This window comes from Alosa sapidissima, chromosome 16 (genome assembly GCF_018492685.1).
Source record: "Alosa sapidissima isolate fAloSap1 chromosome 16, fAloSap1.pri, whole genome shotgun sequence".
Classification (NCBI taxonomy): domain Eukaryota; kingdom Metazoa; phylum Chordata; class Actinopteri; order Clupeiformes; family Clupeidae; genus Alosa; species Alosa sapidissima.
Genome location: NC_055972.1, coordinates 34,353,208 through 34,376,880, shown reverse-complemented (window position 1 = coordinate 34,376,880; position 23,673 = coordinate 34,353,208). Strand labels below are relative to the sequence as shown.

Genomic DNA, 23,673 nt, shown 5'->3' with positions numbered 1-23,673 from the left:
AAGTGCTATGCACACAGTGTGGAATAGGGTACGTTGCTGCTCCAATATTTATACCATCCAACCAGCCTCAAAATTCAGCCTGGGCTAATTAGAAAAGTGTGATTGGCAGATTCAATACCTGTCAAATAAAATTGACCAATTAGGTGGGGCAGAAGAATTTTTTTTTTTTGGGGGGGGGGGGGGGGGGGCATTGTCCCTCCCAGCCCTATTCTAGATCCGGCCATGTTTTAATGTGTATATTTCTTATGATATCTTTACTTCTATAATGTCTCTTGTCCAATCAAAAAAGAATAAATCCTTCGACCAGACCTAACTCTTACATTTTATTAACTGCATAATGCTGCTATTGCAGAAGTAGGGGATGGGGGACTTAGGAGACATGCTTTAATTTCTTAAATTGGTAGATGGCAACACCACATGGCATGCATAATATATACCCTTCTATCTTATTTGTTGTCCATATCCTGTTTGATTTTCAAGCCCATATGACCTGTTCCACAATGACCAGCTTTATCTCTGAGCAGATGTTGACCACACATATTGAGTAAAAACTAAAAACTGAGGACTGAGGTCCGAGAACTACAATAAAGCATGGATAGACAGTATTTAGCAAATCACCAAATGTGTGTCTGCATTGGATAACAGTCTCTCCTTTTTTCTTTGCAGTGAATTTTGACCATTTTCAAATTCTCCGTGCCATTGGGAAAGGGAGCTTTGGAAAGGTGAGAAAGGAACCATAATCACTCCAACTCTTATTTTAATTAAACCTTACTTTACTGACATAGTGCCCTTAATTTGACTGCAGTCTTAGTGGCTTCTCTCCATTCGCATATGTCAAAACACACATGTCACCAATTCAAGCTGATTCTACTCTTCCATGCTTCCATTAACAAAATATATACATATGATATAGGTTCATTTGTCTTTATTTAGCTGTTTTGTGCTGATGAATTGGCATGACACCAGCTCTGTCTTCTGTACTGCTTGCTCAAAACTTCTTGAATACAAATGCAGAATGAGGTCTAACTGAATGTGCTCTGTAGGACTTTTGTCCATTCGCCTGTGAGTACTGGGCCGTCAGCACAAGCTCATATAGCGTACAAATGTGCACACATTTGTTGATACACTTCCCCACAAAAGAAGAACCTACAATTTTCTCAGAAATATCTTGAAACTGTCAAGTAATTGATATCCATAATCAGTTACTCCACATGTAATACAGATCAGACTTTCTCTTCAGACTTTCTCTTTAACATTTCATTCATGATATTGTGGGGGAGCATAACTATATTCCCAGGTTCCTATCTTCCTAGGGTCCTATGTTCCCAGGGTCCTACTGTATGTTCCCCAGGTAAATTTTCTGCTTACACAGAGTGGCTGAATCTCAATGTCCCCCCTCACAGACTTTGATGTGCATTCCCATGAAAGTCTGAGGGCTTAGTGCTGTCCCAATGTGAAATTGTGAAGTGCATGAGGGCTCACTCTCACCCTTTCCATGCCCTTTCCATAAGTCGGCATTTATGCACTTTTTACCCAAGAAAATTAATAACAAATCATAATTTTGTGACGTGAAACACACAGTTATCCAAAGGGAGGCTACACATTTTTGGTGTTGTCAATTTAACAATATGTCACAGGTGATGTCCTATTCCTGTTATTAGCATGTTGAACCATTATAGCCTCTCAAACTCAGTCACAAATCGGGTCAGATTTTTTGCTCAGAGACTCGTGCAGAAGTCTTGTGCCCTGAAGTATCCGACTTGCCGTCACTATCATATTCTCCAACCACGGTGGGCTCCCTTGCAACAACACAAGAGGCAAGTCTCACTCTCATTACAAAAAGGCAAGGTAATTTATCACAAAATGAACACTACAGAAAGAAACACTCGCTGAGACATTTTCCTTCTTCCTCAACCATAGTAAGCAATTCTTATAACTTATTTATGCGTTTCCTGTATTTGTTTTCCGACCTGATGTCATGAACACACTTTTTTCGGAGATCAGGATTTTTTAAGTCGGGTCCTCTGAGTTTACAGTCAGCGTGAAGGCAGTATTATAAATGGATATCAGTTAACCCTTTGCAGACCACACGCTCTAGATTCGGTACCCCAGTACCGATGACGTTCAGTCTAATAACTCTGCCATACCCCAAGCAATTTTATCAATTGAACTTCCTCAAAGGCTTTCTGGCGATATGATTGGTTAAGGGATTTGTGCCCGAATTTCTTTTACTACATGAAGGAAAAATCAAGAGTTGACGCCTCCCTCCACTAGAGGAAAAACAGCAGGAAGCACCATGCATCATTCATCTTGACGTCGTCTAAAGGAGAAACTACTGGATCATCTGAGGTAAAAACAAGTCTTTTTATGTTATAATTACTTGTTATCCATGTTATTACTTCAAAGTCGTTTTTAAAAATTATTTTTGATGGTAATTACACCGTGTATGCATGGCCGTAATATAATGTGTGTGTGTGTGTGTGTGTGTGTGTGTGTGTGTGTGTGTGTGTGTGTGTGTGTGTGTGTGTGTGTGTGTGTTCAGCTGACAAAGATAAGCTGGTATTTTAGCACACTGTAATCTTTAGTAAATGCATTATTTTCAGTCATTTTTGCTTGCTTGTCATGTGATGATACAGAAAACTAGCTGAAAGTTAGGTAATGTTAGCACCAGAAAAGGCTGCAACATGTCCTTGACGCATAGTCCTGTCATTACGTCGAAATATGTAGCACAATTTACAGTTGTTTGTAGCCAAGCTAGAAACACCTGACATGAATGACAACGTTAATGTTACATTACCGACGTGAAGATTGTGTTGATCACCGATGGTGTAACGTGCAAGGATTTTATTAATTGACTGCTGTTTTCATGAATACATGACTAAAGATTTGTTATAAATGTCTTAGTATTGTTTAGTTTTTAGGCTGTCAGGTTGTCTGCTAAGATTATGAGGTTTTTGGGTGGCTAACTATGATGGGAGCTCATATACCCAAGTCTACTCGTCGACACATTATTTTCTAAGGGGGTGTTTTGTCTTCACGCAACTGCAGTAAAATGCACGGTGTGTATGTATATGCATATGCTGTTTAGATGTCTTCTGTCATATCTCCTGACTAATGTTTATGAATCAATGTTTGCTTGTAAGCTGGTATTCTATGTATGGTTTAGCCAAGGCAATAACACTTAGTAGTGAGCTCTGAGACTAATGTTACCTCTCCAAGCAATATTGGAGTCCTCCAGTGACCATACTTTTAGTGAAAAGAGTCATAATTTGTGGTGATTTAAGAGTATGTGGAAGTAATGTAAAATAAAACTAAACAACCTATTCACTATCAGACCTGTGATTTTTGTTATTTTAGATGGAGGGAGAGGACCACGATGGCATGGACATGGGACATGGATGGGTAGCTTCTGGATGAAGAGGAAGACAATGATGTGCTAGAGGAGGAGAGTAATCTCCCATCATCCTCATCTGGGTAAGCATGTTTGTGTGTGTGCGCGCCCAACTGGGCGATGCACATTTCTGGTTGTGATAAGAGTGTTGCTTATAACAATAATGACAGGGATTATAGTGATATAGTTTGGTTAGATTTGTAATTCAATTTCTACTTTTTTATCTGACAATTTCTTTATTTTGAGTTTGGTCAAGTCCCATGTCAGATAGAAAGCATACACTTTGCCTATCCTTCTAACACAGACACAGACAGAGACACCAACTCCAATAGCATTTACACCTCATCGTCTGCTAGGCTTAGATGGACATTCACTCACACACACACACACACACACACACACACACACACACACACACACACGCACACACACACACACACAACCATGCCACAGCTGTGACAACACACACACCACGGATTTGGTGTGAATGTGCCATTAGTGTATCACCTTATGTGTAGGGAAAATGATATCGATAATTCTATATTCTATAATTTGATATTATGTATCAAATTATATGCTGTATGGTTGTTAAATGTACTGAATTTCTTCTAATGTTTTAATTGTTTATACTGTATGTGTGTGAATGTTAATATGAATTGATGTTTTAGTTCACCATGTTAAAGTATTTTGTTGATCTTTGTTATGCTGTGTCTTGTCATTCTTGTAGTTCTAATAGTTACAGCTTGTTTGTAAACATATGTTTATGTTATTTATGGAGTTAAATTTGTTCCACTTTTATGAGCGAGCAGTAGCACAATTTGATCGCAGAAAAATATTTTGAGCGAGCACACAAATTATATTTTGAGGAAAAATGAAACTCGAGTACAAAAAAAACTTGTAGTTAAGCAAACAGGAATCTATGTTGTGCTCCACAAATGTCAGTATGTATGTGCAACATCAGCCCCCTTTCTTTCAGTTTCACTGTACGTGCTCACATAAACTGTTCCTCCGCTCGCTCAGGATATATCTGTCGCGCTCGCTCAACTTCATCTGTGTGCGCACTCAAAACTGTCGACAGTGTTACGTTTGTTCCACAATTGTCAACCAGTCAAAAAATTCAGGGGCTGAAGTCCAATTCTGGCTGCTGAAGTCAACAATGCCTAGCGTCATTTACTAGTGTCAGTGGCAACATAGATTCCTGTTTGCTCAACTACAAAGTTTTTTTGTGCTCGAGTTTCATTTTTCCTCAAAATATAATCTGTGTGCTCGCTCAAAATATTTTTCTGCGCTCAAATTGTGCTACTGCTCGCTCATAAAAGTGGAACAAATGTAACTCCATAGTTATTTACCTGAAATTGTTGTTCCTGGTTATTTAATTAAATTGTTAAAGACTTTTCTAAATAAAATGATTTACTTTGTAAACCTAACACATGTGCCAGTGTCTCTATATTCTTGTTTTCATAGTAGAATTAAGCACACGGAGAAGCAGTTACCATCAGCTAGTCTGTATTTCAGCCTGTTCTTCCCACAATTGATTTAGCCTCTTCAGACTACAGTAAGACATCCCATATTGAGCTATGCATCTTGTTTTGATGGTAAAACATCTTATTTGTGTTACATGACCATTATCACCATCTGTGTATTTTTGGGTCAGATGTCAAACCAGGAAATGAAAAAATCCTACTCTTTAAAAATTCTAATTGTTACTGCGACTTGCAGTTATAAGTAAATTAATCATAACTTCTGAACCAAAGGTGATAAATTGATTCTGTTTTTTTTCACTGAGGAGAACACAACACTGTGTATCTTTCACATACTATATCTACAATAGACATTAGGTGAAAAGTAAGATTCATCTTCACAAATTGATATGAATGAGTCAATTTGTCATCGAATATGAGCATCGAGTATGAAAAAATGGAATGTTTGGCGCGGTCTGCAAAGGGGTCTTTGAGGTTTCAGGCTTAGATCTGACATAGAGATTCAGCCATTAACCAATCCCTCCAGGATTTCGCGGGCCATTTTCAGATTGTCGCGGGGTTTTTTCAAATTGGCTGAAAATGCCTTATTTCACAGCAACTTTTTGTAAAGACCAAGTATAAAATATAGCCACAAGCGGCAATGGCGGGCCCGAGCACCTGCGGGCCGCAACCCGTGACATTTCGGAATCCAACAAAGCACCAACGTGATGCGTTTGTGAAATGTACATATTTGATGCGTGTGCTATTCATTTTTGCATTTTATTTTCTGGCACATTTACTTGCTTGGCCAGGTGGGGGCACAATGCAGGGCAGGCCCATTGGGTGTCATGATAATCATAATATATATTAACCTGAGAAATTTCAGACCATTCATTTTAAGCAAAGAACATTTCTGATCCACTGTTTGGTTTGCCAGATGGTGGCGCTATGTCAGGAATGGAAATTACACATGTGAATATCATCGAAATAATGATATTTAATTAATATTTTGTTAATAAATTCCAAAAACTATTCTGACTTTGGCCAGCTGGTGGCGCTAAGCCAGACAGGCATATTGGGTGTTTGGATGTCATACACATAATCTGATTAATCTAATGCATCTGATTGTGATATACAACCATCCATCCAAGTGGAAAGAACACATTCCTTCTCTTGCCAATTGGTGGTGCTATGCAAGGCATGTTAATAAGACATATGAATATCATCATCATGATATCTAATTTTGTGTAAAATTTCAGTCAGTCAAAGCATTGAGCATTTTTGGCACATTTCCTGATTGGCCAGATGGTGGCACTATGCTAGGCATGTGAATTCCATATGTGAATGTCATCACACTCATAATATCCAATATTTTATAAAGTTTCAGATCAATCACGTAAGGCATTGTCCATTTCTGGCACATTTCCTGCTTGGCCAGGTGGTGGCGCTATGCCAGGCAGACCCATTGGGTGTCATCATAATCATAATATCTATTAACCTGAGACGTTTTAGACTGTTCATTCAATGCACTTTGACTTTATGACACATTTCCTGTTTATGTGGTGAGAAATTAAAATCATAACTTATTACAAAATATCAAAAATCCCTTCACAATTTCACATCAACATCATCTTGCCATCATATTTGCCAAATTTCACATGAATCTGACAAACTGTCTAGGAGGAGTATGTTCAAATTGATCATGTGACATCAGTGTAATTGCCATTCTTTCTGTTGCCAGGTGGTGGCGCTATGCCAAATATGCATTATGGGCATGTGCATATCATCATTACCATGGTATTCAATGACCTGTGAAATTTAAAACGTGTCAAGCGATGCATGGTGAATTATGACACATTTATTGTTTATGTGGAAGGGTGTTAAAATTCAGAATTTTGCCATTTCGTCAAATTACAACATATCAAAAAAAGCTTCGCAATTTAGAATCAACAGCCTCTTGGCATCATATAAACCAACTTTGACATGTATCGGATCAATCGTCTAGGAGAAGTGCGTAAAAATTGATCATGTCCAAAACGCACAAAATCTCAATTACCTCACTTCCTGTGGGTGTGGCTAATGGCATATTAATGCAAATGTTGTTTGTTTTTGGGAGTTACATACACCCACCAAATTTGGTGTATGTATGTATGCCATAAACACACCCACTCACATACACACAGGGACGGATCATGGCTTGTGCCAAGTGTGCACGTGCACAGGGGCCCTGAGCCAATGGGGGCCCTCGGATTAAAAAAAAAAATATCCATGAATTTAGGCTAGATTATGCCCGGTGCTTCTGTCTGTTAATTTGTGGCACAACTGAATGGTGTTATGTAGCGGACCGAAAAGAAAAATAAACTATTTTTTTTCCTGATCAATAAATACTTCTTAATTCATAAAATGTAGAGGCATAACATTAGATGGAAGTGGTAGGCTATGAGTGCTCATTCAATGTGTATGCGTGTTTGCGAAAGTGAAACTGACAAACTGAACCACTCGTGGGTAGGTGAATGAAGTGGATTCCTGCAATGTTCATGAAAACAGCATAGCGATTGGATAGCCTAATAAATCTTGACTTGTTGTAGGCCTAACAGTAGCTTATATTGTAGCAAATAGCCTATGGCAATGCCTATGACAGATTTAAAATAGGCCTACATTTATTTCACTCGTCTCGCTGGAGTGAGCGCATAATGTGGTGCTGTTGCGCAAAGAAATGAATTAGGGAGATGATCTGTATCTCCATTTACCAAACGCTATAGTTTTGCTAACATCTCCACTGTTAACGTGAAATATTTCTCCATGCAAGGTAGTGTCAAGCAGCAGTAAAGTGAAAACCTTATCATGCAGGTAGCCAATGTTCACGTCACCTGAGTCAGACAGAAAACGGGCCCTGCTTGCTCTGTTAAAGTTTGAATGCCCCTTCCAAACTGCGTTAAAAGGGTGTATTTAACAGCCAGAATTTCGACATTTTCCCGGGGGAGACACCCCCGAACCCCCCGTAGTATGATCAGCACCACCTCTCACAAAATACTATCAACGTCCTTGCTACCGGTCCGTTTAATGAAAAATGTTGGGAACCCTTACTGTACAGTGGGCATCGCTTTCAAATGACCACTTCATTCGCGCATTACGCGGCGTGAAGCTGCGTGAAGCTTTAGTACCACTTTCAGCCACTGTGCGTCGCTCTGCCACTGTACATCGCTCTGCCTGCCGTCCCTTACATAATTGTTGCCGAGAGTAATCCCAGCCTACGAATTCAATAACAAAATAAATCATGCATAATTAAACATGACCTCGATTTAGGCTACTTGGGTATGGCTTAAGGCTTGACTACACGAAAATCGAAATCGAAATTTGCTGTCTACATTATTGTCAGTGTTGGGGTTAACGCAACTACGCAAATCAAAACAGTGGTGTGATAATTGAGCCAGTAGAGAAATAACTGTTCAGAATTAATCTGTAGGCTTCTGCAGAAAACAATGTTGTTGCCGATTTAATACTATCTGGCGACGTTTTTAACAGGTTACGCAATAGAGGCTTAGACAACTATGACCCACGTTTTGGTTTCGTAAATTAATTTGCCCTACTTCTTGACTGCAATAGTCAATTGACTGCTTGACATGTCATTTTTATTGTTCTGTACAATAAACAATTACATCTGCTTAATGCCACAGAATTACATTCATATTTGGCTGACTGCAGACGCGCCACTTCCCTCCCCATATTCCAAGATTAAGATAGTATGAAGTGCTTTTTGTATAGGCTACTATCATAAAAAAATAGTTAAAACGAATAGCTATTTGCAATTTGACAAAACACTGGTCCTCATTTTGCGAATGCGAGGACGATATGAGCCTGTTGCATTTAGTTAGATGTCCGAGTCACGCATAATGTTTGAAAACCACTGGCTCGTAATCACAATAATTTAACACACGACAGTTGGATAACCTACTTCATCATGTCCCCATGCCTACATTTTTGTGAGTAGCATAGAGATCGTTAAAAACAATAAAGTATGGCTCTCCGTTTGTGACATCGAAAACGTATATTTTTAATAGACTACCGTCGAAGATGCTGACTTGCAAAAGCCTCGGGATAACACGTTATCTCCACTATCATCAGTCATGCCCCTTGATCAAAGTGGGGAATGAAATAAAAGTTTGAGAACCACTGGCTTAACAAGTTACCTACAGTCCAGAACACAGAATCTGTTGCAATATTCTGATGATCGGCGATGATATCGGCAAATGTTTGTTTTCCAAAGTAAGAATTTCACTTCACCATGCACCTTCGACAATACCTGGCCTACCTGGTATCATTACAAACATTATTCTGTGTCCTAAAACTGGCATATTTTATGACATTGTGTCATGTAAGTTCGTTGCAAAATCTAGAGAAATGTGTGAGGTGGTCAGCGGGGGACAATTGAGACACACATTGGATTGTGTTATTACTTGAACATTCCACACTATCCACAGCTGTGGTAGGCCTATCAGGGGCAGGAGGATTACTGTCAGCGCAGGCTTTATATAAAATTCTTCAACAGAAGGCCTCGAATGTTGTCTTGTTTGTGGAGCGCTTTGCTTCGCTTCTGTAATTTCGGCTTCATTGAAAATGAGGGCTTCCCTCAATGACCCTCCGAGAATAAATAAAGGTTGAAAGAATGAATGAATGCAGGCTTGCCCAAAATAAAGGCATGTGGTTTGCACAGCCTACAGTAAATAACAGACCCGCCAGAATGTGCGTTATGATGCTTTTTTACGAACAAGATGTTTTTGGTACCCTACGCACACTGCATGTTCTTAAATAACAATGATCATCAGTAATATTCGACCATTAATTTGGGTAAATGGGCAAGCGTGACCACCTTGATTGGCTGATTGGCTGATGATTGTAACGCGGGCTGGCGGGCATGATTCCAAACACCTCCCTTACGATGATGAGTGACAGGTCTCAGAATGCGTGCGCTACACAAGGACGGAAGATGATGAATAACTGGGGCCGTAGGCTATTCACAAAGGCTTTTATCTTACTACTAGGAGTAGGCTACTCCTAAATCGCACTTACAGATTTTAGATTGGAGTTTTCTCTTAAAAGTTATTCACAAAGCCTTTCAGACAACTCCTAAACTAGGAGTGAGTCTTCGTGGCTATGGATGATGTCATTACTCATGCACGAGCTTGACTGAAGTGACCACCTTGATTGGCTGACGATTGTAACGCGGGAATTCCAAACACCTCTCTTCCGATGATGACTGACAGGTGACAGGTCGGAGAATGCGTGCGCTACACAAGTAGTGCGAAGAACGGAAGATGATTAATAACTGAATAAAAAGGCCTAGCCTAAATGAATAAAGAGTAAGGCAAAACAGATAGCTTAGTAGCCTAATGAAACATAGGCCTATGGATTGATGCAGTAGCCTACCTTTGCAACATTATTAAATTAAACTGTCACCATATCCCTAGGCTACGTTTGCAAAGAGGAGAACATTTTAATTTGATTCACAATGAAACGTTACATTTCATTTACATGTTAACAATGAGTAGTTTTGGTTGTTGTTGGTGGCGTTATTGCATCCCTTTTATGAATGCAAAATTGTTCCCTCGCGATTGGAAGCTCCTGTTGCGCATAGGCTATTTCAAAACATCGCAACGTAAAATGCCACAAAAAAGCTGTTTATGAATAGGTCTTAGTGAGTTAGGAGTCCTCTCGACTTCTTTTAAGCTGTCCCAGACTTAGGTGCTACTTTTAGGTCTAAAATGCTTCGTGAATTACTTTTTGTGAAAAAATTAGGAGTCCTAAAGTTAGGAGTGACACGCCTATTATTTTTAGGAGTTGCTCCTAAATTCGCCAGTTAGGAGCTACTTTTAGCCTTAAAATTCTTTGTGAATACGGCCCCTGAATAAAAAGGCCTAGCCTAAATGAATCAAGGCAAAACAAATAGCCTAGTAGCCCAATGAAACATACGGATTGATGTAGTATCTTTGTAACATTATTAAATTATTCTGTTACTATGCCTACGTTTGCAAAAGAGAACATTTTAATTTGATTCACAATAATGTTACATTTAATTTACATGTTGACAATGATTAGCCTAGTTTTGGTTGTTGTTGGCGGCGTTATTGCATGTTAGTTATGCCTACAATGCAAAATTGCTTCCTCGCGATTGGAAGCTCCTGTAGCTGCATAGGATTTCAAAACCGCAGGTTTGTGAATAGGTCTGTGAGTAAGGAGTCCTCTTGACTTCTTTTAAACTGTCAGAGGTGGGAAGGTGTGATTTTTGGGGGGAAGGGCTGGATTAACTGGGCACAATTGTCTGATGGCCCCCCTTCCCCCCAGCCAACGTGAATCGGGTGGTTAGTTAATAGGCCTATCGTGAAGATTTTTCCTGCCATCTAAGGCACGAGCGCATCTGTGAGGCCAAGCCTCACCAAGTAGCTCGTTTGTTTACAACTAACATTCCATTTAATTAAACTGCTTTACAGGCTATGCCGACATAGTTTTCAACATTTTGAATATTAGTGTCGGGTGAATTGAAATGTTCTCAAAGTAGCCTTATGGCTGAAAGCTGCTTGGGACCCCCCCCGTCAAGCAATATAACCATACAAACGCGCTTCCTGCACTCATTGTTTCAAAAGGAGTAATTTTGGCTTTGTCAGAACTGAAGAGCTGTGGACGGCACGGCACGGTATGCCCAATGAAAATAAATTAACGCAACGCAACAAAACACAACACAGACCCCGCTTCTCTCGCGTCAGTCACTGACATGAACGAAACACAGAACCCGCTTCTCTCACGGCAGTCACTGACAGTAACCTGGAATAAATGCATGGGGAAAAACACTTCCCCATGACAAAGACATCGTAAAACACTGAAAGTTAATATTTTGTCACTAGCAACATTCATCTTTCCTTTGCAAATGTATTATGTTCCAAGTACCCTATGCGTAATTCTGCTTCATAAAGTTGAACAAATACATTTGCTTATTTCACAGAAAAATATAAATAGCCAGTCTACAGTACAGAGTTGGTAAGTTATGGTAGGCCAACTTGCAGTGAACATACAGACAGGGGAAATTCTTTCTCTAGTAGCTGAGTAGCCTCAGGTGCGCACGTAGACATAAGGCTGAACATGCAAGCGCCAATGAATCGTGCTCTCGCGACAATCGTGCCGTTAAACTGTTCGTTATAGGTTAACATCACTCTAAGTTCGCCTTCAAGCAAAGAAAACGATGATTTGAAGACATCTGTTTCGTTGGAAGGGCAAGGGGTAGCAACAGGGCAACACATAGGCAGGCCCGATGGCAGGGCTGTTATGAGAGTATTAAAATATGGGATATTCTATGGGAAAACATTAAAACGGCAAGACAGCGGGGAAAGTTAAAATACGTGATAAACACGGAAAAAGTTGGCATGCATTGTTTCGGTCCCCGTGCACAGGGATTATTTGTCATACTATTAATCACATATGATTATTTGTGAAATTGTGCAAACAGGCGCAACACATTTGAAAAGGAAGGACTGGTATGCAAGCTCACGGGAAAGATTGATTTAAGAACGTTATCACAAAGTGTGTGGCTGTGGCGGGGGCGGAAGACAATTGGCAGGGGAGGGTCATGTCTTTTTTAACAATTCTGTCGGAGGGTCATTGAACAATTTCTAGCAGGCAAGAGAGGGTCATGCAACTTCCAACTGAAGCACTCAAAATTCCTCCGGTGGCCCCTTCAATAAATAACGATCAGTCCCTAGATTGCTGCTGGGCTATATGTCTTGGTTCTGTTAACAACTCATTGTCAAACGCATAGCCTATCTCGCAGTTGCATCCATTACAAACAAACATGCAATGTGAACGTCTGGGATTGGGGAGAGCACTAAATGCTCTACTGAATAAGCACGAAGTCAAACCTTTAAATGAAAAACACTCTTTAATGATCCAAAAAAATAAACCGCTAATGAAGTAAACTTGTGACCATCAAAAATCGTTTATGCTTGTAACTCCGTGATACCAGGACGTAACAGGAAGGCATTTGGCTGAGCAACGGAGGTTAATATGCTCCATGTTTTGTCCAAATGATGACTGTCTATCATCGTTTCACTCGGAGAAAACCGGAATGTTTCATTCGTCCCCGTTTCAATCGTCCCGGTTGTACCTACTCAAAACGCAGATAGAACCTTATTATTCTAAGGTAGCGAAATAGCGTTCAGCATGATTCATGCCCAATTAATTCCCCCTGTTAAAGTGTTCGCCTTTGTAGTTTGGTTTCGTGATAGCCTATGATAAACGGCTTATGGCCAAATATGTGAAAACGTTAAAATACAGTAGGCGATAAACCCGGAAAAAGTTGACAGTGATTTTTTCATAATCACTTTGGAGGGTCATAGAAAAATGTATTGCTGGTGAGGGAGGGTCACGTCTTTTTGGACTAATGCTCCCAAAACTCCTCCGGTAGCCCCTTAAATAAATAACGAACAGTCCCTAATGAAGTAAACTTGTGACCATCAAAAATCGTTTATCGCCTGTAACTCCGTGATAACAGGACGTAACAGGAAGGCATTTGGCTGAGCAACGGAGGTTAATACTCTATATTTTGTCCAAATGATGTCTGTCTATCATCGTTGCACTCGGAGAAAACCAGAATGTTTCATTTGTCCTGCGTCTCTACGGCTGCAAACGGGATTCACTCGCAGTTAACCAAATATTTATTTATTAGGGCAGGGCAGGCATATTTCTGGCTATTACATTATTTCTAAACCAGTCTGCTAAAGTCTGTAGTGAAGTCTGTGTAGGGCTTTCCAGGCTCCATTTCTTTTTACGAGACACCCTGCTCACTTGAGCCATCTACCGGTTGTTTGGGTTGTTGCAGGGTCTCACTGGAAAAATACAAATTAAATTTGCGTGATACCGCGTGATCCCACGCGCGGACCGCGAGTGAAGCTGGCCAAGTCGAAGCACTGCCCACTGTAGACTGTTTGGACAGCAAAGGGAGATTACAGCCTAATAATAAAAACAGCTGCTGGAATTAATTTCTGTGTGGGCCTGGGTTATAATATATGACATATTGTGCTACATTTTCATTGTGTGAAATTGTGCACCATGGAGCCTGCACAGCGACAGCAAATAGAGACGCGCTGGCTGCACAGTCAGGGGGAGAAGGGGGCCTTTTTTGATATTGTGCACAGGGGGCCATATCTGTTTAATCCGTCCCTGCATACACACATAAAGACACACATGCAGGCAAGCAGGCGCACACACCAGAGATGTTCATTTGCCTGTGTGATGAGTAGGCTACTTCGCGAGTAGTTCAACAGAGAAGAATGGGTGAATTTGGACGCACTTTCTTGCGTGCGCTGTCACTTTCTCCATTGTGTAAAAGACTAAATTAATTTGCACTGTGAATGCTAAGATTATTTTGACAGGCCATAGGCTAAATAAAAATTGCTATTAGTCGGATGCAAAGCATAATATTGAAAGAAGGGGACACCAAGGCCACATTGACCTCTGAACCTCCGAGGGGCATCATGGACAATGCAAGGGGCAATGACAGCCATGGCCGTCGTGAAATTCCAACCCTGGCAACATCGATTATATTTTTTCCTGAAATAAAATGTGTGCAGCCAAGAGTGGGTGTGAAACTGAAAATATCACGTATGCTTTAATGGAGTTAGCTTAATTTTCTTTACATCCAGAACTTACATTGGGTCTCCAATTTAGGACATCGTATAGTCTAATGCTAACACATCCCTCTAGCCCTCGGACCTGGTGAAATATTAACCTAAGTCTGTCACATTATATGGCTAACTATAAATATGCAATCTTGCTGTTCCCAGCATTAGCATAACACTTTGTGATTTTTAGCTTGCCACGTGTTACGATATTTGCTAAGTTTAACGTCTCTTTCACATCAGTAAGTGACTGACCTATCTGAGTGCATTTTGAGATGACGGCTGATGAAATAGTTGTTAAGGAGTTACTGTTGTCATTGTAGGCTACAGTTCTTTGGCAGAAACAACAGGTAAAATAGTCCTTCAAAAAGGCTAGGATACTATTTACTTTTAAACTTTAAGTACATTTCAGAGCCTGTACTTTGTTACTTTTACTTGAGTAAAGAAGTTGAATCACTACTTATACTTTTACTAGAGTCTTTTTTACAGAGGTATCTGTACTTCTACTTGAATATGGAAAGTGTGTAATTTTACTATCTCTGGTAAGGACACAGGAATACAGGTGGATGCTATCCTTTGTTGAAATATAATATCCTTATGCATATATATATTATCGTTATGACCTGCTGCGTCTGAGGTTTAAGGCAGAGTTGTAATTGAAGAACTACCTGTCCATTGATGCATGCTGCCAATAAGTCGGTTGTCAGTGCTTCATCACACCGAGCCTGCCTGTGGTTGGCAGTTGATTGAGAGAAAGGCGGTCCTGGCGCTCTGAGATACTTTGTGATACAGTGGGATTACACTGGATGGAGAAGTGACTGTACCTCAGAGTTGAAGGAATAAAAAAAAACAGAGGAATACAAGCTGCGGCTCCAAATAGACACACAGGCTCCAAATAGCACACAGGCCTCCTCTGCCTAGCACCCTCCAATGTCCAGTCTTTTGAGAATAAGATGGATGATCTCAGGCCGAGGATATATTTCCAGAGGAATTTCAGAGACGGCAACATTCTATTTTATTGAGACATGGCTTACTCCACTTGTACTGGACTGTGGAGTCACTCCAGCTGAGTTCTTCTCTACTGCCCGTTCTGACAGGATGGAGGAGTCAGGCAAATCTATGGAGGAGCCTGCCTCATGATGGTGCTTACCCAAGGAAAATTATTGTTCTCTCCCTGTCCTGCTCACCTCACCTGGAACATCTGACCATCACGTGTCAACCTTTCTACCTGCCCCGTGAGTTCAATCATAACAGTTGTCTACATCCCTCCACAAGCCAGTATAGACTTTGCTGTATTGGAGCTGCAGGAAGTGATAAATAGGCAACAACACCAGCACCTGGGGGCTACCCTTATTGTGGCTGGAAATTTCAACAATGTACACCTCACTCAGATCATGCCTGAATTTATTCAACATATCCACTTACCCAGAAGAGGAAAGCACACACTAGATCACTGCTATACATAGTTCAAGGAGATCTATATCTCTATATCTCATATAACACTCTTAAGGCCCCTATTTTAACGATCTGAAACACAAGTATCAAACACAAACGCAAGTAGCTTTGTAGGCGGATCTCTGGTGCAGTTGCTGTTATACTGCCGGGATAAATGACACTTGCACCCGACACAAATCTAAAATGGGTCGGTCTGAAGTAGCTACATTACTCATAGGTGTAGTTTTGGGGCGTAACATGCAGTAAACCAATCAGAGCGTCATCTCACATTTCCTTTAAAAGCACACGCGCTTGTTCCATGATTGCTATTATAATGGTGGATTTGCCAGGCGCACGCCAGGAGCTTCACAGCCGAGGAGACCGACGTTCTCGTCAGTGCCGCAAGCGCTACAATGACATCAGAAGACCGGGAAGGCTAAGCTTGCTGGCAACAAATAACAGATGTATACAGAATACAGAAATGTCACAAAGACATACTTTCCAATGTTTTGGGCTCACTCTCACTGAATCATGAGGTTATAAATGCATGGTGATATTCTTGCAATGTAGTCCAACATTAGACTGAGATTACTTTGCTTACCTCACTATAGACGATGCATCTTGGGGATTCATCCCCTTGGGGATCAATAAAGTATCTATCTATCTATCTATCTATCTATCTATCTATCTATCTATCATCTCTTCTGTCAGATAAGCTCTCCTCTCCTGTGCTACTGGGGCATTTGAGTTAAATGGCATCCATGCAGTTCAACATCACGTCTCCTTAAGTCCTCTAATATTTCCTCATTTATGTCATCAACACATCCATTATTTATGCCTATTTTTTCACATCTTCATGGACACCACAATGATTTCCCTCATGTGGTAATATTATGTATGGTTTGCAGAAATGGGAACTGCTGCGTCCGTGTAGATGAGAGGAGAAAAGTGTATGGGTGTATAATTTGAACCAGATGAGATACAAATGCAAAGTTGATAAATATTTCACCTTTTCTGGCTTTTGAAAGACAAAAAATATTTATATTTATAATTTCACCTTTTCTGGCTTTTGAAAGACAAAAAATATTTATATTTATAATTGGGTGTAGACCCTCAAAGTCCCCAAATCCAATCTGGCTACTGTTAAAAAAGGATTTTGACTACAACTGTTGAACCAAATAAGCTACAGATGAAAACTTAATGTCTATGTATTTTTTAGCATGACAAACACACATGTTTAGACCCCAGTTACAAAGCAACTACCTGATTATTCATACTTTCCAGATATTCCCACCAATTCTCTAATTGAGAATGTAGGGAAGGCATATATGAGGGAGATTCAGAATTCCAGCATAGATTTGGGCAATTTTGAGCAAATATTGAGAATACTAGTTGACTGTATGAAATGTGGTGGAGCAGCTGTTTAGTGCTACTCCATGCTTGTGAGCAAGATGGACAGCAATGGTGAAAGATGAAGACAGAGAGATAGATAGATGGATGGATAGATAGATGGATAGATAGATGGATGGATGGATGGATATACTTTATTCATCCCCAAAGGGAAATTACAGTGTTCCAGCAGACCAGACAAACACAGTATTCACAAGCATAGGCCTACATACATACATACATACATACATACATACATACATACATAAATTATTCAAAAAATATTATTGCTCTCTCTCTGCTCAGGGGGAGGGGGGGGGTCATTATTAAGTGCTATTGCTGTGGGTAAAAAAGTATTTCTGTATCTGTCCTTCTTACAGCTTAGTTGGCGTAGCCTCCAACTGAAAACACTTTTTTGTTTGACCAGTAAGTTGTATAGTGGATGTGAGGTATTGTCCAATATAATTGACAGTTTGTGCAGCATTCTCTCCACCACCAACTCCAGGGGCTCTAGAGCTTTCCCCAACAGAAAGTCAGCCTTCCTTATGATTTTATCCAGTTTCTTAGTGTCCCTGGCTGTAAAGCCATTGCCCCAACTTTGATAAAACATCTGCAACATTTTGCTGCACACATTAAGTCTGATCTGACCCTTCTTGTATACAGCCTCAGTGTTGTACATCCAATCCAGTTTATTGTCTACAGTATAACAACCCTGCAAATATTTGTAGTTCTCAACAACTTCTACTTCCTCACCCAGTATTGAAATGGTATTTAGCTCAGGCCTGGCCCTGCTAAAGTCCACCACCATTCCCCTTGTCTTAGCCACATTCAAAACAAGGTGTTTTTTTCTTCACCATGTCACAAAGTGGTCCACCAGTTGCCTGACTCCGTCTCCTCACCATCACTGACACACCCCACAACTGCAGAATTGTCTGAGAACTTCTGCAGGTGACATGACTCAGAGTTGTACTGGAAGTCTGAGATGTACAGTGTGAAAAGAAAAGGAGACGGCACACACCTTTTCATTCTCACAACCTGTGGTCTGTCAGTCAGGTAATCAGTAATCCATGAAGATATGGAGGTGTCTACCTGCATCCTTCGCAGCTTCTCATGTAGCAGCATAGGCTGTATGGTGTTAAAAGCACTTGAGAAATCAAAGAACATGATCCTCACAATGCTGCCAGCCCTGTCCAGGTGAGAGTGTGTTCTATGAAGCAGGTAGATTAAGGCATCCTCCACACCCACCTCTGGATGGTATGCAAATGTCAGAAGACGACCAACAACAGTGTTTAGCCAACTACTTCCTTTCTTCCAACTTCCTTCTTAACCAGGTGTACTTTTTTCTACAAGTGTTTTGTTCTTATGACTACAATTGTGAGAGAAACCATGAGAGAGACCATGACAATTCACTGTTGTATTTTTATGTTATTGCTGTTTTTTTGTTATGCTAAGCAAACCTTTAAGAGTTTTGGACAAATTGACTATATTATTCTTTTAACAATTTGACATAATATAAATATTGCCTTGCAATAATAATTGTCTTATTCTTTCTTATATGATTACACTTCAAAATGTATTCACTTGTGGTACACTGAAAGCATTTTACTTTTATAAGGAAATTAATCAACATTGAGAACAACCTTCAAAGTTGTGGTAAAAAAAGGATTTTCAATCAGTCTTGAAATGAATACAGGTTCCAGACTTACATAAGCATACATATAAATATGCCAAAGGACTTCCTGTGGTCAATTAACATAAAATAGACACAGCATCCTCATTTGTAGCGCATTTGGTTAAAAATTTGTAGCCAAAACCCCTTTTCGGACAGCAGCCATATTGAATTTAGGGAATTTGGGGGGTCCTGATATGTTTTCCAAGAACTATACTCTCATTTAGGCATAATAATCCAGTCACTAACCAATTCGTCTGCTGCAGCTCAACCTTGTTGCTAGAAGTTAGCCTACGGGGACTATTTTCAGGTGCTGCATGATATCATTGTGCTGCTGCGCCCATGGTGTTCTTTGATTATTACACTGGAATGAGAGTATAGTTCCATGTCAAATCAGCCTAGAAAATCGCCACATTTCATTTTCCGTTGGTCTTATTACACTTTCTAACTTGAGAGGAGACAAGTTTTAAATAGGAAAATTACCGGAAATCTCAGTCACTTTTAAACGTGATGCTAGCAGGCTAGATACTAATGGTCTAATCCGATTCAATGATCTATGCTAGGCTAGACCTAAAAGTAGAATCACCAGACACAGAGAACGGCTGGATGAACTGGAGAAAGAGTTAAACAATTGATTTTTACCAAGAGGATGTGGAAAATGAGTTTAATTCCCCAAATGGTGGAATATCCCTTTAACGATGCATATATAAGCTGCACCACCATAGTTCAAACTATCATATCAACTATCAAACAGTTGTCATACTTACATACGGTAGTTCCAACCATGTAAGTTGCTAACATAAGTCCCTTTTGAACCAGAGGGATTTTTGCAGTTTCTAGAAGATAACGTTCCTAGAACCCATTTTTTATCGGTTTCGGAACCGACCAATTTGGGGATTATTAAGTTCCTCTGACCGCAGTTCCTATAACTCTTTCAGCTCCTAACTCAGGGCAGAGTCTTTTCCCTTTTCTCGCATAGGAAACCTTAGTGACCTAGGTCTACGTGATTGGTCTAACTCATAAGACAAACCCACTTTCAAACCGTACCGTATTTAAAATCTGCATTGCCTGCAAAATACGGAAATATACTACTGTCAGAGACTTTATTAATGAGAATGGACGGCATGCAGAACGCATTCTGCTCCAGTCCGGACGCAAATGGATGGTGAACAGTCTTGTGCAATGACATAACATCATTGTAGAGCCACTGGCTCATTTTCTTCAACCTTTATTTACTTACTGGCACTGTACCTAAAATGACAAAAATGTATAAGATGATTCCAATTTTTAAATCGGGTGACAGAAATTATATGAGCAACTACCGGCCCATATCAATCCTACCCACTTTCTCTAAAGTAATGGAGAAAGTAGTATACAATAGACTCAGTGGCTATCTTCTTGTTCCCCAACGTCATCGTCAAGGGCGGGCCTTAGGGGCTCAGGCCCGCCCAAACAGGCCAGTGTGGATTTTGTTGGATAAATTGCATCACTATGGTATCAGAGGTCTAGTACTTGAATGGTTCAGAAGTTATCTATACGAGAGGGAACAGTATGTCCATGTCAATGATCATAACTCTACCTGTAAGCCCATATTCTTTGGGGTCCCCCAGGGTTCCATTTTGGGGCCTCTCTTATTCATCCTATATATAAATGATTTTGTAAATTTCTCCAAAATATTTCATAAAATAATTTTTGCTTTTTGAACATGAATTTGTTCACATCAGGAACCCACTTATTCTACAATAACAATTAACGGAGTTAACTCTATCTCCAACTTCAAAAGACAACTAAAAAATAATTTCCTACTACCCTATATCTAATATAAAACTGTTTCCTCATGGACTATTGGGATGTATGTGTATGATTGTATGTGTATGTAATGTTAAGTATATACACTGTATATAGTATGTGTTTTGATGCGCTTTGCGTGCATTTATTCATCACCATCTGGTTACAGGTGGTAACTGTGTATACCATTGTCTGTACCACTACCCTTTCATGAACCATGGGCCGGGGCCCCCACATATAAGCTTTTATAGCTTTCTTTGGGGGACCCATTCACTCTACCCAATTGATTCTGTACCCCTACTGGATTATTGTAATGTTTGAAGTGGTATTGTGAATAAACTCAAATCAAACATAACCATAATGTCTGCTTTGCAAACGATACATCACTTTCTGTTGCAATTCACCTGAACGTGGGCCTATACTAACCACGAATGCAACACGCTAATGTTAGAGCTAGTTAAACTTCTCCATCGTTTCAGTTTCATTTGCCCTGTCGTTGATCTCTGTTAATTAATTTCTATCATTTAAGGGGTTGGGACATGGAAAAGCAGTTTAAGAAATATGTTAGGTAGGAGACAGAGTTTGCCATGTTAACCTATGGAGACTGGCAGGCTGTGGGTCGTAAAGGGCACTTATTTGGATGTGCAGTGGCCTAACCCATGTATAAACATAGTGAAATAATATGTTGTACAGTACAAACATGATATAAATCAGGCTATTAGCCTTTTGAACTTGAATAAGCTCCCAGCCCCCTCCTCCTCCATCTCCTGGGATTAATCCTCCCCCCCTTACACTCCTGTCTGTCCTGTTCTTTCTTTTGTCCTGTCTTATATGTTGTGTTATGTCTTATATGTCACTAGAGAAAATTGCCCCTCGGGGATAAATAAAGTTTTTGTAATTGAATACATGGGAACACTTCCTGTTATAGCTATACAAATAGCAAAATCATTCATATGCATGATATTTCCACTCACTAAAACGTATAACCCAACAGCAATCTATCTCAAATTAAAAAAAAATTAAGTACCATTCTTATTGTAAAATATTTTTTTTTTTACAATAAGAATGGTACTTAATATCTTATCTTATTGTAAAATATTGAAGTTGTGAGAAACTGCTGGCTTCATTAGTCCATCATGCCTGTTACATTCGTCCCGACCACGGAATGCTTGAAGAGACAGTTGACAGTGAGGGTCATTCAAATCATTTCGAAATGTAGGCTAGTTAGTTAATCTACTCGCATTTGGCAAGGCGAGTGGGTGCCTATTTTAAACCCTGTAGCAAGTGACGACGTGTCACTCCTTATGCCCTCCTATCAGTTCCTATGGCCAGTGCGAATGCAAATGAAAAAACAGTTTTTAGAAGTGGACTGTTCCTATAACTACGTTCCTGTAACTACGAAACAGACTATAGTTGCTACTATGCTTTTGGGTAACCCAAAGTACCACAAAGCTGACAACATGCTTGTGTGAATAGAGGGTAAATGACGATAAAGTGCACAACTGTTTCACTGCACATTTAAAGCAGCACCAATGTAGTGCAGTGTTCCTACCCAAACAGCAACTTCATATGCCCTATTAAAAGTTTGTGCCATCAAAATGTTTTTGGAAAAGTTTTTTAAGGTAAATCTAAATACTCTTTAGTGGGGCTTTAAATGACACATACATGTTAATTCAAGGCAGTCATCAGGCTGTAAATGCTATTAGAGCTGGTGTCTCCCTATGTCGGTGTAGAAGTAATAGGACAGTGTCAGAGAAGCACCTACACTTTCAATCTGTCAGGGACCTGAAATGTGCATGCCTATCCAGGTATTTCTTTTCAATGTCCATCCCTTCATGGTCCTTGAGGTCATGTTTGCCAATATCCTGGAGCTCATCAGGTTGCCTCATTATGTGTCTCCACCAGCTGTGCTTAATCATTATTCTCTCTTTCCTTCTAAAATAATGAAGATTAGATTAGATTCAACTTTATTGTCATTGTGCAGAGCACATACAGGTACAGTGCAGTGTAGAGGTACAAACAGTAGTATACAGTTAAGAAAGTGTTATGGTTTACAGTAATATAAATTAAATATAAATATGTGCAATGTATTAGTAGTAGCCTTATAAGAACAGAATAGATATGGATATACAGTGTGAACTGTGTATGAACAACGTACGGATATGTGCAGTAACATTATATGAGTAGCAAAAATAATATAGATATACAGTATGCAGTGTATTAATAGTTATATTATAAAAACATAATAAATATGAATATTCAGTATGAACAGATATATAGACAGAGATGTACAGTACATATATGTGCAGTGTAGTAACAGTCAACAGCTGTAGAATATATATGTATAAGTGCAATTACAGTATGTACATTTATAAGTATAAATAGAATACTATGGATGGTATAGGGTAGTGTAATTGAAGATAAAAACATAATGTTAATAAATCATAGGGCTTAATTATACCACATATAATAATATTATTATAATATATTCCACATCCACATAATCTTAATTTACACCATAAGACTTCTCACGAAAAGCATGCTCACTTGAGGACTGATGGCATGAGGCATGAGCTCACAAGTGTGTGATAAAAAACTTAGCTAAGATTAAATGTAAGGCATACCAGCTTGCAAGCCAGCATTGATTATGGGCAGTCTGGATAATAATAATAATAATAATAATAATAATAATAATAATAATAAGCTTTATTTGTATAGCACCTTTCATACACAGAATGCAGCTCAAAGTGCTTTACATTTGAAGCATGTAACACAATAATAGTCAGTCAGTCATTATCAATCACTTTTCTTCATTGCTAGGGGCCGTTTATGATCCACTCAGCAACATATCAAAAATATAGAAAATGACATGTCATA

At 39.6% G+C, this 23,673-nt stretch overlaps 1 protein-coding gene across 4 annotated transcripts in view; it reads left to right on the top strand.

Annotated features, from left to right (window-relative positions):
• LOC121685489 (serine/threonine-protein kinase 32C-like) overlaps positions 1 to 23,673 on the top strand; it is a 288,624-nt gene that overhangs the window by 36,387 nt on the left and 228,564 nt on the right. For all 4 annotated transcript variants that reach the window (XM_042066054.1, XM_042066056.1, XM_042066057.1 and 1 more), the window contains exon 2: positions 667 to 722. In XM_042066054.1, the coding sequence (XP_041921988.1) occupies positions 667 to 722 (56 nt within the window). The remainder of the gene's footprint in view (positions 1 to 666; positions 723 to 23,673) is intronic.